The sequence below is a fragment of the Cyprinus carpio genome, unplaced genomic scaffold (genome assembly GCF_018340385.1).
Source record: "Cyprinus carpio isolate SPL01 unplaced genomic scaffold, ASM1834038v1 S000006643, whole genome shotgun sequence".
NCBI classification, from domain to species: Eukaryota; Metazoa; Chordata; class Actinopteri; order Cypriniformes; family Cyprinidae; genus Cyprinus; species Cyprinus carpio.
The window spans coordinates 1,453,377-1,468,284 of NW_024879270.1; the positions used below are offsets into that span (position 1 = coordinate 1,453,377).

General features: G+C 36.7%; 1 protein-coding gene across 2 annotated transcripts in view; it reads left to right on the forward strand.

Annotated features, from left to right (window-relative positions):
• The window catches only part of LOC109070054 (leucine-rich repeat and immunoglobulin-like domain-containing nogo receptor-interacting protein 3), a 40,635-nt gene extending 29,569 nt beyond the window's left edge, over nt 1-11,066 (forward strand). For both annotated transcript variants that reach the window (XM_042755126.1, XM_042755127.1), the window contains 4 exons: nt 6,244-6,751; nt 7,413-7,828; nt 9,062-9,425; nt 10,317-11,066. In XM_042755126.1, the coding sequence (XP_042611060.1) occupies nt 6,272-6,751; nt 7,413-7,828; nt 9,062-9,425; nt 10,317-10,880 (1,824 nt within the window). In that variant the 5' untranslated portion in view covers nt 6,244-6,271 and the 3' untranslated portion in view covers nt 10,881-11,066. The remainder of the gene's footprint in view (nt 1-6,243; nt 6,752-7,412; nt 7,829-9,061; nt 9,426-10,316) is intronic.
• Nucleotides 11,067-14,908: the final 3,842 nt, after the last annotated feature.

Consider the following 14,908-nt stretch of genomic DNA (forward strand, 5'->3'; position numbering starts at 1 on the left):
CCCCACCCCCCCAAAAAAAAAAACCCTCAGTACTCAATTGCATTGAATTATGCATGCATCAATGGTTAATGTTTACATATGCATAATGCTTAATGTTTCACATACACTGGGAAAAAAAAAATCTTCAGCCAACTCTATTTTAAACATTGGTTGAATTATTGAATGTAGAAAAAGGCATTATTACATACAAAAGTTAAAATCAATTGTTAGGCCATTAAGTTTGAGCGACTTAAAATATTAAACAACAATGTCAAGCTTGATGGTTATAATGACATATATTTGTTTATTCAGAATTAAACTTTAGTGTTTTGGTTGTATTTTGTAGTAAAAGTTATGCTATGTTTCAAAATCAAGTAAAATTTATTTTTATATTGTTTTTCACAATGCATAGTTTCGAAGCAGCTTTGCAGAAAGTCTTAATACAGTATCTTAATAGTCGCATTCAGCAGATTAGAACCGGACGATAATACATTTACATTTTGTGACGATATAAACAATCAAACAGCTGTGCAATAATATAGTTTAGAATTTGTAAAAACAATTAATTAGAAATCGAGCAGTTGAGATTTATTCCTTTACTTGTATGTGTGCAGTAGAGAGATTATTGTTCTCTTCAGTGAGGTTTCTTCCAAGTTGTTACAGTATATACAACTTGTTTGATGAATAGAAATAAATCTCTATAAGCTTTTTAGTTTGTTAAACAAATGCATAGACAAGATAAACTATTGCTAAATTTAAACTGCAAAGGTAGCACAGCAGAAGCGCTTCTTTAAGTGTTTTTACACAGGCTAAATGTATTTACACAGCAATCACACTTGGATGTTTAGAGTTTAGGTGCGTCAGAGCTGGCATAATTTAGTCTGGGCTTTACACTGAACTTTACATGCTATTGCACGTCTTTATGCTGTATTTGAGCAGGCACAGAGCAGCCTCAACTTCACTGTGTAAAGATGCCTTAAAGTTTACAATTATGTAATGGTAATGCTCAGACACATTTGAAACCACAAAGGTGGCACAGAAGCGCTTCTAAAGTGGCATTTAAGTGTCTAACACACAGGTAGTTTAATGCTGCTCAGAGGTGGCATAAATGTATTTACACAGCAATTACATCTGTACACTTTGACACTAGGGGCTGTTGGGGGTCTGAGCAGTCATAATTTAGTCTGGCTTTTATGCAGCACTGCATCTTTATGTTGAATTTTGAGCAGGCACAGAGCAGCCTTTACTCAGCTGTGTAAAGACACCTTAAGAAGGTTCTACATCACTATTAGTTAATGCTCAGCCTTATTAAACCGCAAAGGTGGCACAGAAGCGCTTCAGAAGTGGCATTTAGGTGTCTTTACACAGACTGTTTAATGCTGCTCAGAGGTGGCATGAATGCATTTTCACAGCAATTACAACAATTTAGTATGGCTTTTATGCAGCACTGCATCTTTACACTGAATTTTAAGCTGGCACAGAGCAGCCTTAACTCAGCTGTGAAAAGACACCTTAAGAGAGTTCTACATCACTATTGATGTTAACACTCAGCCACATTAAACTGCAAAGATGGCACAGAAGTGAGTCTGAATGTTGTATTTCCACAGCAAATGCAACCATTTAGTCTGCCTTTTACATTGAACTGTGCATGCTTTTACGTGTCTTTACACTGTATTTTGAGCAGGCACTGAGCAGCCTTAACTCCACTGTGTAAAGATGCAAAGTTTTTTGAACTTGGATCTGTGAGTAAAAAGCATGATTATGCTTAACAGTATTATGTTTGCTGAAAGCACAGATTTCAATTAAGTTCATACAGCAGTTTTTCCATTAAAAGTCCTGAAGCTATACTTGCCTGAAGTTTTTCAGTTTTCTCAACTTTTTTACATTTACAGTACAAACTATGTAGCATTCAGTAAGTTTGAAGCTGGTATTTCGTTCCAAGCAATCAATTACTGTAAATACTGGATTTTTTTTTCTTTTCCATTATTTGATTTATGATTTTGTTAACATCTATAATGGCATCAGAGGAATATCTCACTCCGCCCTGTAACCTCTATAAGTGCATCAGATGGAGGTTTAATGCGATTCAAAGACTGCTGTGCTCTTCCAGACCCACACACTGTTTGTCTTTGGCCGGCGTGAAGATGAGATGCTCTTGGCTGAAATCCTGGCTTCGATATCCAAGCGCAGTGGCTCTGCGCCCAGTGACTCAACCTTTAACTGCACGCCAGTGCAGGAAAAAACAGAAAAACAAACAGCAGCCATGTAATTTATTAGCACCCACTCCCACTGATACCAAATAACCTGATGAAATCTGCCTGTTACAGCCAGCTGATATATGTACCTTGTTCACTCTGGAATTTATCTCACTTACAGCAAAATCAGTGACTTCACTATAGTATTAATACAAGGAGTAAAGGGTTAAATAAACGAACGATAATTACTGAGCTGTACATCAAGTCAACATGACAACAGAACAGTGTTATTTTAGTATCATTGAGATATTACTGTAGTTTTTATTAATATTTTTATCAGTTTTATTTTTATATTTTCTGTTTTCATTTTAATTTTTGGTCAAATGTAAGGTGAAATTTTTATATGTCAATAATATATATATATATATATATATATATATATATATATATATATATATATATATATATATATATATATATTATTATATATATATATATATTATTTTAGTTAAAATTGATTTTATTTCAAGTAATATGCTGTAGTTTTTTTTGTTGTTTTTTATGGTTTTAGTTTTAGTTAACTATAATAACCCTGTAACAAAGCAACTTATATAAAACTGTGACATTTTTAATATATAACATGATATTCACCAAGAAAAATAAATATGAGACTGGAAAAATATTGTCTTTGTATATTTGGCTTGTTTTTCATTATACCTAAAAAAAATCTTAAATCAAGTTGGATTTAATTCAAAAGTAAAATGAATTAAAATGTTAAGTCTTGCTTTCTGAAAAATTTACCTAGTTTTTTAAAGTACATTTTTGCTTTAAATTAAGATGATTTTTCTGACCCCATTGATTTTTTTTTCTTCTTTTATGTGTATATACAGAAAACAAAGCTTAATGTCTCAAGTCATTTAACTCCTTAAGTAAATATATATTCTGATTTATGAATGTGTTTGATTTATGAATGCATTTTATGAATGTTTGATTTATGAATGTTTTTGATTTATAAATGCATTTTTTGCAGCACAGATGCACTCATGAAAAGTGTGAATATCATACTAGAATTTGGAGTTTTGAAAACTAAGAGGTTTTGATGATTTCAGCTAAAAGGAAGGTCATTTTGAAAGCAAACATACTATAAGTGATTCGTTAGGAACAAGACCAGGAAGTAAATGAAGTAAGTTTTGATTTTGAGGGCTGTGACTGAAATACTGAAACGTAGACACTGTGTGACTTAGAAAATAAGAAACATGTTCCAGACTGTTATTTATGTGTTGTATTGGGTTCTGAATGACTCAGTTAATACTAGCCTGTGACACAGTCATTGTTGTGATGAAGATCGGTCTGATGTGGCCATCAGAGTCTTCACTTACCTCTTCTTGTGGTGTTTTTCAGCCTGGCATTAGTGTTATATAACTAGCCGAGTGCAATTCATCAGCAGCCTGTCCTATTATCAGAACATGTGAGGATGATAAACACTGTATTAGTATGCACTGTTGGCTTTTCCAGTCAGTTGCGTCAATTCTTCTCTTACGTGGAGATGAAAAACTGCTGGCATGCCAGATATTAACCGCTTTTATGTAATGGAGGTTATGTATAATCATCCACTTGCATTCAGTCTGTGCTGGGCCTCAATCAGTTTTTATGGGCATTTCAGGGATGGGTTTCTAGGCACACCTGCTGCGATTATGTGATCAGATCCCTGTTGAAAAAACAGCATATGCTGGTTAGGTATGTTTTGACGCTGGGATGCTGGTTTATGCTGGTCATGTGCTGGTTTATGCTGGTACTTTGCTGGTTTGAGCTAGTCCTTAGCTGGTTTATGCTGGTCCTTTGCTGGTTTATACTGGTCCTTTGCTGGTTTGAGCTGGTCATGTGCTGGTTTGAGCTGATCCTTTGCTGGTTTATGCTGGTCCTTTGCTGGTTTATGTTGGTCCTTTGCTGGTTTGAGCTGATCCTTTGCTGGTTTATGCTGGTCCTTTGCTGGTTTATACTGGTCCTTTGCTGGTTTGAGCTGATCCTTTGCTGGTTTATGCTGGTCCTTTGCTGGTTTATACTGGTCCTTTGCTGGTTTGAGCTGGTCCTTTGCTGGTTTATGCTGGTCATGTGCTGGTTTATACTGGTCCTTTGCTGGTTTATGCTGGTCATGTGCTGGTTTATACTGGTCCTTTGCTGGTTTGAGCTGGTCCTTTGCTGGTTTATGCTGGTTATGTGCTGGCAAAGGACCAGCATAAACCAGCATCCCAGCATCAAAACATACCAAACCAGCATATGCTGTTTTTTTCAGCAGGGATTAATGACGAGTGCAGCAAGCAGAGAAATTAGCATGTCATATGCACAACACAACTTGAGGCTATTCGAGACAATATTTGTGTTTTTAGGTTGGCATCATTGAAAATAATTTAGACACTTCAGGCATACTTATTAAAAGTGTCTGAATATTAAAAGTGTCCGAAAAGTGTCATTGCATTAGTCAATAATATACAACTTGATAAGTAAAGTTTGTGAGCAAACTTTGAAGTTGGCTTGAGAAAGCCTAGCCTGAAAGTTTGAAGCAGGTTTAGATGTTTGCTAGCACATTATTAACATGATTTAACATGTTGTTACCATGTTGCCAGTATGTTTTAACGTGATTAGCATGTTGCTACCATGATAAGCATGTTGTTAACATGTTGCTAGCATGATTACGATGTTTTTTGGCATGATTAGCACGTTGCTAGCATGATAAGCATGTTGTTAACATGTTGCTAGCATGATTAGTATGTGTTTTTGCATGATTAGAACATTGCTAGCATGATAAGCATGTTGTTAACATGTTACTAGCATGATTAGAATGTTTTTTGCATGATTAGCATGTTGCAACCATAAGCATGTTGTTGACATGTTGCTAGAATGATTAGCATATTGCTAGCATGATAAGCATGTTGCTAACATGTTGCTAGCATGATTAGAATGTTTTTGCATGATTAGCACGTTGCTAGCATAAGCATGTTGTTAACATGTTGCTAGCATGATTAGAATGTTTTTCGCATGATTAGCACATTGCTAGCATGATAAGCATGTTAACATGTTGTTAACATGTTGCTAGTATTAATAAACATTGTTAACATATTGCTAGCATGATTAAAATGTTTTGGCATGATTAGCACATTGCTAGCATCATAAGCATGTTGTTAACATGTTAGCATGATTAGAACATTTTTTTAAATGATTAGCACGTTGCTAGCATGATAAGCATGTTGTTAACATATTGTTAGCATGATTAGAATGTTTTTGGCATGATTAGCACATTGCTAGTAAGATAAACATTTTGTTAACATGTTGTTAGCATGATTAGAATGTTTTTGAATGATTAGCACGTTGCTAGCATGATAAGCATGTTGGTAACATGTTGCTAGCATGATTAGAATGTTTTTGCATGATTAGCACGTTGCTAGCATAAGCATGTTGTTAACATGTTGCTAGCATGATTAGAATGTTTTTCGCATGATTAGCATATTGCTAGCATTATAAGCATGTTAACATGTTGTTAACATGTTGCTAGCATTAATAAACGTTGTTAACATATTGCTAGCATGATTAGAATGTTTTGGCATGATTAGCACATTGCTAGCATGATAAGCATGTTGTTAACATGTTGTTAGCATGATTAGAATGTTTTTTGAATGATTAGCACGTTGCTAGCATGATAAGCATGTTGTTAACATATTGTTAGCATGATTAGAATGTTTTTGGCATGATTAGCACGTTGCTAGTAAGATAAGCATGTTGCTAGCATGTTGCTAGCCTCTTTCTAACATGATTAGCATGTTGATACTGTTAGCATGTTTTTAGCATTTTTATAGCATTTTCATTTTCATCTCTCTCTCAAGTTCAAGTTCTAGTTCAAGTTGCTTTATTGGCATGACATTGGTTACAGTATTGCCAAAGCGTTTTAGATGTGTAAAATACACAATATAATTACACCACCAAAGTAAAAACGGAGACAATTGTTGAGTAATATTTAAGAGAAATAAATTAATAAAAATAACAATCTGTCCTCATTCTCCTTTCTTGTTGTCAGGTGTGTAGAGTGAAGTGGAGGGAGGCTCATGGCTTCATTATGGGGCCTGGGCTGGCTTCGGTGGCTGGATCTGGTTCTGGTTCTGGCCCTGACGGCCGTCCCGTGCACAGGCTGCCCTCCTCGCTGTGACTGCGTGGCTCCGCTCCGCTCCGTGTCCTGCCAGCGCAAGCGTCTGTCCGGCATCCCGGAGGGCATCCCGACAGAGACCAGACTGCTGGATCTGAGCCGGAACCGCTTGCGCTGGGTGGCTCCGGGAGATCTGGCTCCATACCCGCATCTGGAGGAGCTGGACCTGAGCGAGAACCTGATCAACACGCTGGAGCCCAACGCCTTCGCCAGCCTGCAGGCCCTGCGGACGCTGAGACTCAGAGGAAACCAGCTGAAGCTCGTGCCCATGGGAGCCTTCGCACGGCTGGCCAACCTCACCACACTGGACCTGAGTGAGAACAAGATCGTCATCCTGCTGGACTACACCTTCCAGGATCTGCGCAGTCTCAAGAACTTAGAGGTTAGTGTCATGAACCCCACCCTGTTCCACACTTTAGATCTGAAAAATATTGTGTAAAACTGGAAAAGTGGGAGTGTAGAGGGGAGAAAACAACCAGTAAAACACAAACCTACGACACACTCATTAAACAGACAAATAAATATGAAAATATATTTAAAATAGAAAGAATAAAGGCATACACTCTTAAAAATAAAGGTTCTTCACAATGCCATAGAAGAACCATGAAGAACCTTTAACCTTTCTGTTTCACAAAAGGCTCTTTGTGGTGAAAGAAGGTAAGAAAGAGATGGTTCTTTAAAGAATCTTTGACTGAGCGTTTCTTTGTGGAACCAAAAATGGTTCTTCTATGGCATCGCTGTGAAGAAGCTTTTAAGCACCTTTATCTTTTATCTTGGCTTTATTTTTGATAAATTAATGTCATGTGATGTTGTTCATCTGAGGATGTATTTTCCAAATTTTAAGACCTCCCAAGGACCAGATCATTTTTTTATTATGCCGATACAGAAAACCATGGAATTCAATAGGATGGCCTAACTTTTTCACATGACTATATATATATATATACATGATGCAATACATGATAATACATGATGCAGTAAAAATATAAAATATAAATCCCATTAATTGCAGTCATAATAATGCTTCTTTCCTCATTCTCCAGGTGGGTGACAATGATCTGGTCTACATCTCTCACAAGGCTTTCTCAGGACTGATCGGTCTGGAAGATCTGACCATCGAGAGATGCAACCTGACGTCTGTATCCGGCCAGACTCTGTCTTACCTGCGTAACCTCGTGACCCTGCGACTGCGCCACCTCAGCATCTCGGCCCTCGAGGACCAGAACTTCCGCAAGCTGTCTGCGCTGAGAGGCCTGGAGATCGACAGCTGGCCGTATCTGGAGTACATCTCTCCGCTGAGCTTCCAGGGTCTCAATCTGTCCTGGCTCTTCATCACCAACACCAACATCACCTCGGTGCCGTCGGCCTCCTTCAGGAACCTGGCTTACCTGACAGCCCTGAACCTCTCCTACAACCCCATCTCCACGCTCGAGTCCTGGGCCTTTCGAGACCTCATCAGGCCGGTTTATGTGTGGTTTATTTGTTTACCTGCATGTCGTGTGACCGTGAACGTGTCAAAATAGTTTGTGAATCTCTAAAGATGCAAGTACAGCTTCATCTCCTTAAATGGGGAAACAGTCTGAAACAGTTTGTCAGGATTACATAACTTTAACGTGTTAAAATCATATTATAAAATGGATAGTTCCAGTCCTTGATTCTGATTGGTTGAGCTGCGTTCAAAGCTTTGTTGGAACTGTTTCTGAGGAACTACATTGTTTGGGGGAAGAATACTGTTTTTATTAATATCATTACACTTTATTTGCTCTGTTTTATTCTGTGAAACCTTACTGCGTATATGGAATAACCGTTTTATAAAAGCAATAACCCCCGTGAAGCCGTGGTTTACAGTGAATGTATAACACTCCACTTCGTTTAGTTATAAATTCACTGTAAACCACGGCTTCTTGGGGCTTATTGCTTTAATAAATGTGACCCTGGACCACAAAATCAGGCAAGAATCATGTCAAGTCAAGTCACCTTTGTTTATATAGCGCTTTTAACATTACAGATTGTGTCAAAGCAGCTTTACAGTGTTAAAAAGGAAAATAGTGTGTCGAGAATGCAAAAGGACAATAGTAAACACTCAATTTTCAGTTAAAGGCAGTTCATCATCATCCAGCTCAGTTCAGTTTATCTGGTTCTCCTACCTTTCAGTTCTTTAGTCACCATAATTTGTGCATTTGTAAACTCGGTCTGTCCCTGTCCGAGTGCTGTGCTTCACGTCAAACATTTGTGACCCTGGAGCACAAAACCAGTCTCAAGTGTCAATTTTTCGAAACTGAGATTTATACATCATCTGGAAGTTGAATAAATAAGCTTTCCATTGATGTATGGTTTGTTAGGAGATGTTTGGCTGAGATACAACTATTTGAAAATCTGGAATCTTAGGGAGCAAAAAAATCTAAATATTGAAAAAAAAAAAAATCATCTTTAAAGTTGTCCAAATGAAGTTCTTAGCAATGCATATTACTAATTAAAAATTAAGTTTTGATATATTTACAGTAGGAAATTTACTAAATATCTTCATGGAACATGATCTTTACTCAATATCCTAATGATTTTTAGCATAAAAGAAAAATCTATATTTGTGACCCATACAATGTATTGTTGGCTATTGCTACAAATATACCTGTGCTACTTATGACTGCTTTTGTGCTGCAATTATCATGATAATTCTGTGCTTGTTTTGCAGGCTGAAGGAGCTGCACATGATCAGCACCAACCTGCTCACCGTGGAGCCTCACGCTCTCGGGGGTCTGCGTCAGATCCGGGTCCTGAACCTGTCCAACAACGATCTGGTGACTCTGGAGGAGAGCTCCTTCCACTCGGTCAACAGCCTGGAGACGCTCCGTGTGGACGGGAATCCGCTGTCCTGTGACTGTCGTCTGCTGTGGATCCTGCAGCGCAGACGCACGCTAAACTTCGACGGGAAGATGCCGGTGTGCGCCGGACCACCGGAGGTGCAGGGATACCTGCTGAGCATGTTCACCGATTCAGCGTTATTTGACTACTTCACCTGCCAGAAGCCCAAGATCCGCAACCGGAAGCTGCAGCAGGTGAGCAGTGATGGGTATCGTTAGGGATTTAACAGTATTACCGATACTGCTTAACTGTATTCTTATTGGTACTTTTTATTATATGCAATGGAAAAAATGATTTTCTTACTTAGTATTTTTGTCTTGTTTTCTAGTACAAATATCTAAACATTCTTGAATCAAGATGCATTTACTTGACATTGAAACAATGGCGGACTGCTTACAGCGTATTCAGGGTGGGTCTATGCTAAAATGCGACTGTCAATCAACAGACGTGGGAGGGGCCTGGGTCTGTGTGATGTACATCAGGCCAGAATCTGTGAATGACTTGATCTGAGAAATGGGTTATTATTTTTGGTGATTTAAAAAACCCACTGGGTTTATTATTATAGGGTGGTTGTGTACACACACTGCCAACACACATTTATGTCCAAACAATGTGAAAAAGTAATTTAGCCCCAGGGCCCATTTACAGTTTTTTTTTTTTTTTTTCAACTACTTACAAAGTTTTTTTTTTTTCATAAAACGCTTTTTGCAAAAGACAACCCACAATTCTCTTTGTAACACAAAAATCTAACAAGAATGTATATTATGGCAAAGGTGTTTTTACTCCAAACTCACTTGATAGTGTCAGTCGAGCATTTCAAATAAATCCTTCTGTGAGATGATGATGTGGCTTCTTACACAGAATAAGGCATGCAACATATTTCATAGTATTCTAAGCAGTGATAAAGGCATTGCAATATTATACACTTTATTATAATGACAATTTTAATAAGAAGAACTCGAATGAATCATATATTGTCATAGTCTTGTGTTTATTAGTAATTTTTAGTATATTAGTGTTTATTAGCCCTTGCATGTAAGCAGTTGAAAGAACTGTAATACCGGTTTTGGTACCCATCCTTACAGGTGACGGCTCACGAAGGCCAGCCGGTGTCGTTCCTGTGCCGCGCCGAAGGCGAACCGTCGCCGGCCATCATCTGGATTTCCCCGCAGAGACGGAGGATCACTTCCAAAACCAACGGCAGGATTACGGTCCTCCCCGGCGGGACGCTGGAGATCCGTTACGCACAGGTGACAGACAGCGGCACGTACATCTGCATCGCCAGCAACGCGGGTGGAAACGACACCTACTTCGCCACGTTGACCGTCAAGAGCCAGCCTTCGGATCCGGCGCTCTTCGCCAACCGCTCGCTGTACGCGGTGGACTTCAACGACACCGGGCTCAACAGCACGCGCGTTTTCCTCAAGTTCACGCTGGATTTAACCACCATCATCGTGTCCACGGCCATGGGCTGCATCACCTTCCTGGGCGTGGTGCTCTTCTGCTTCCTGCTGCTGTTCGTGTGGAGCCGCGGACGAGGACAGCGCAAGAACAACTTCACCGTGGAGTACTCCTTCAGGAAGACTGAGGGACCCGCCACCACCAGCGCATCCGGAGGCACGCGCAAGTTCAACATGAAGATGATATGAAACCACGCAGCCAGGGGCCCCCGGGGAGAAGCATAGACGCCCAACGCTAACACACACAGTGCTGAATCGCAGAAACACACACGCTGTATGATCGCAGAAACGAGACAACCTCGCAGTGTTATTTAACTACTATTAATATAGGATTACATATTTATTAACAGTTTTTTTTTTTTTTTTGTTTTTTTTTTGTCTTCATTTTGCTTTTTTTTCATTTTATTTTTATATTTTCTGTTTTTATTTAAATTTTTGTTATAGCGATTTTGCTTTATGCTTTTCGTCAGTTATTTATTTATTAGTCAGTTTTGTATTATTAATAAAGAGAGAGCGAGAATTGTTTTTCATTTCAATTACAAGTAATTTTTGAAGTTTTTTTTTTTAAAGGTAATTTAAGTAGCCTATTTCAACTGGACAACAATATATATATATATATTAATATATTTTCCAGTTGAAATTATTAAACTGCTAAAACTGAATTGATTTTATTTTTTTAATTTTTATTTTTAGATTCTGTTTTTATTTTGCTTTTTTTTTTTTTTTTATTAGCCTTTTTTTCTGTTTTCATTTTAGTTTTACTTATAGTAATTTTGCTGTATATATATTTTCCAGTTAATATTATTAAACTGCTAAAACTGGAATTTTTATTTTAAATTCTGTTTTCATTTTGATTTTAGTTCAAGTTTTAATAAATCCGCTTTTTAAAAGTTTTTTTATTAATATGGCGAGGTAATTATTACTGTTGTCTATATTATTATCTCTTTATCATTATTATGAATAACAACAACAATAATAATAATAGAGAGAAATTTTAGTTGGTTTTAATAATATTGTTGTTTGTTTTGATCAGTTGTATTTATTTTTAATGCTTTTTATTAGTATTTTTCTTTATTAAATATGTGTATTTAATTTTTAATTTTAGTTCATTTTCAGTTTTTGTGTCAGTCTTTTTTGTAATTCCACTTGAAGTAAACAAAAATTAGAAATGTTTGGTTTCAGTTAATGTACTTTATTAAATAATTGTAGTTAATGATGATAACACTGCGACCTTGTTCTCACAGCCTTTCTGCTGCAGCTGCTGGTTAAACTATACAGTAACCAATAGTGACTTTTTTGCACTTTTTGTCAATCAGGAAACCCAAGATCTTTAATGCAATGCCCACTTCCACCAAACCACAACTGAGACGAGACGAGGAACTAAATTACACTAGAATTCACAAATTGCATTTGTTCTTCATCAAACAAACAAACATGCAAACCACTATAAATCGAGTCATTCCAGCATTACTGGTTCTGCGATGAGCATCTGTGTGAGTTGGGACAAATGCACCGGCCGTGCCGCCGTCAGCCAGAAATGCAGCGTTTAGGAAGCTTTGTGTTCTGGCTGCACGGCTCTTACTTTATCGAGCCTGGACTGGACTGACAAAGGGTCGCTTACCCACAATCCCCCTCGTCAGCCTCGGTCCACGCACACGCCGTCAACCCGCTGGCCTTCATGGGGGGAGGCTGCATCAGTGTCGGATCGGCAAGACGTCAGGAACGCTGAGAAACACACACACACACACACACACACACACACACACACACACACACACACACACACTAGAGCCATATATTTACATGAGGTTTACAGCAATAGTGCATCATCTTCTGTTTGCAATAACTGCATATTTTATTTTTCTACTCAGCCTCATTTATGCACTTATGACTAATAATGCACAATTAAGATGCATTTGTTTATTCATTGGCTTCACTGTGAATTCCTTTGTTTGTTTCACATGCACTAATTGCTATACAGTGGAATTGCACATTATCATTGATATTGACGCCATAATGCACACACTGATATGATGCATGGTTTTCTCTCGTCCTGACGCTCTTTGCTTTTGGCGGCCGGTGTGTGAACGTCTCTGCTTCTCCTGCCCAGTCCAAACCCCCATGTCAGCCCCCCCCACCCCCCACCGACTGGGTCTCAATGAGGGAGGGTCCCTGGCTGGTGACCACGGATGGACATGAAATCATGTCGCCCATCTACTCCATGTGTCTTTGACTGTAGAGGGTATTCTGTGTTTATGAGATTTACATCATTTGTTTATAATGTGTTTTTGTACTAATTTGAATTGTTTCTTTTCTTTAGTGTTTTAAACGGAGACAAAAGAATCTGTTCTCAACACCAAAGCCGCTCAACGTGAAGTGTTTCTGAGAAAACGCATTGTTAAACTTGAACAGACTGAGAACCAGAATGATTAGGACAAACTTGTGCTGTGCATCATGCACGTCTATTAACCGGCCGCTGGTGTTGAAAACAGATTCGTTAACCAATAAGCAACAAGAGCCATAAATGAAGAATGTTCTAACTTAAACGCACCTGTCCTGGAATGTGTGTGCAATATGACAAATACAGTCAAATCTGCTGGATATCACCTTCATGATGCCATTAACTAGTGGGCATTGGTATATTCCATTTAACTAAAACCATAAAAAAAAAAAAAAATTGTTACTTAAAATAAACAAATTGAAAAAAATTGTAAAACATTTTTAACTAGTTGTCAAGGCAATACTTTTCATTTTCATTTAGTCTAAATTGATAACTAAAACTAAAACTGAAATAAAAATGAATACAAATTATAGACATGTTTATATATTTATATGTTTATAAGCATATATATATATATATATATATATATATATAAAAATTAGTAACAAATTTAAATTTATAAAAAATGAAAACAAATTTACAAACAAAATTGCCAAAATGTAAAAAAATGTTTTTATGAAAAATATAAGAACTAATTCAAAATATTAATGAAAACTATAATTAGTGTCTCAATGTTACATAAAAATAATTTTTTTTGTTAACTCTAAACACAATCCAATGCAACACGAAATTCAGGTAATAAAATAAGTACAGAAAATTCCTTCATATTAATACAGTAAATTGCCCTATTTTTAATTATTTTATTTATTTATTATTTTAAGGTGCACACTAAAATAAATTTTGTGTATTAGCAATTTTCACTCACTAGTAAATTTCGCAAACAATCAGAAAGAAATGGTGAGTAACATAGAATTCAGCTTTAAATTCTGAAGTAGAAACTAGAAACACTGAAATAGTATTTTCTTTTCAAACACTCCGATAATCTTTGTTTTATATACAACTGTGAAAAATCACTTTTACAATAGTCCTCCACAAGATTTGTAAATGTTACAGTTCTTATGTATTATCTATTCATTACGTTCAGGTTGCATTGCTGTCTTCTGCTGAAACTCTGTTAGTAATGATGGCTTATCAGACGGTTTATCAGAGGCTTTGAGTAGTTGATGCTTCATTGAGCTTGACTTACATAATCGACTCACTCACAGCCCCGGAGCGACGCTAGTTATGCTTTCACTAACAGTAGGCATAGACTATACTCTGTTCAACAATCTAGTGAACTTAATAGTCACCTAGACAATTAGACAGGACCTTTTAAAAAACCTGTTTTTAAATGGAAGTAATATAGTATATATGAATAAGAAAATTTGGAAAAGGGAACACACACACACACACACACACACACATATATATATATATAGTTATAGTTATATAGATGGTTGGGAGATTTTAATCTATACACATAAAATTGGGATTCTGAAATTTAAAATTAAATATAAAATATATTAATTTTCATTTTGAAGTTTTAGTAATTTTATTTAGATTTTTTTGGCTTTTTATTTAGATATTTATTTATTTTAATTAATTTTTATTTCGGGTTAAGGTTATTTTAGTACTTTTAGTACTATTTTAGTACAAGTTAAACTAAACGTAAATGAGAAATGTTGCCTTTGCAAATGCAATAAAATCAGTACGTTTTTTATTTGTTTCATTTTAATATAAAAAAAATAAAAATTATGGTTTTAGTCCAGTTAACAAGAATACCCTCATATATCAGACAATATATCATATTTAATATGGAAATGCAATAGTTTTTAATAGTTAAAATTGGAAATTTAATTTCAATATGTCTTGTTAACATTAAATTTAACATGTATTG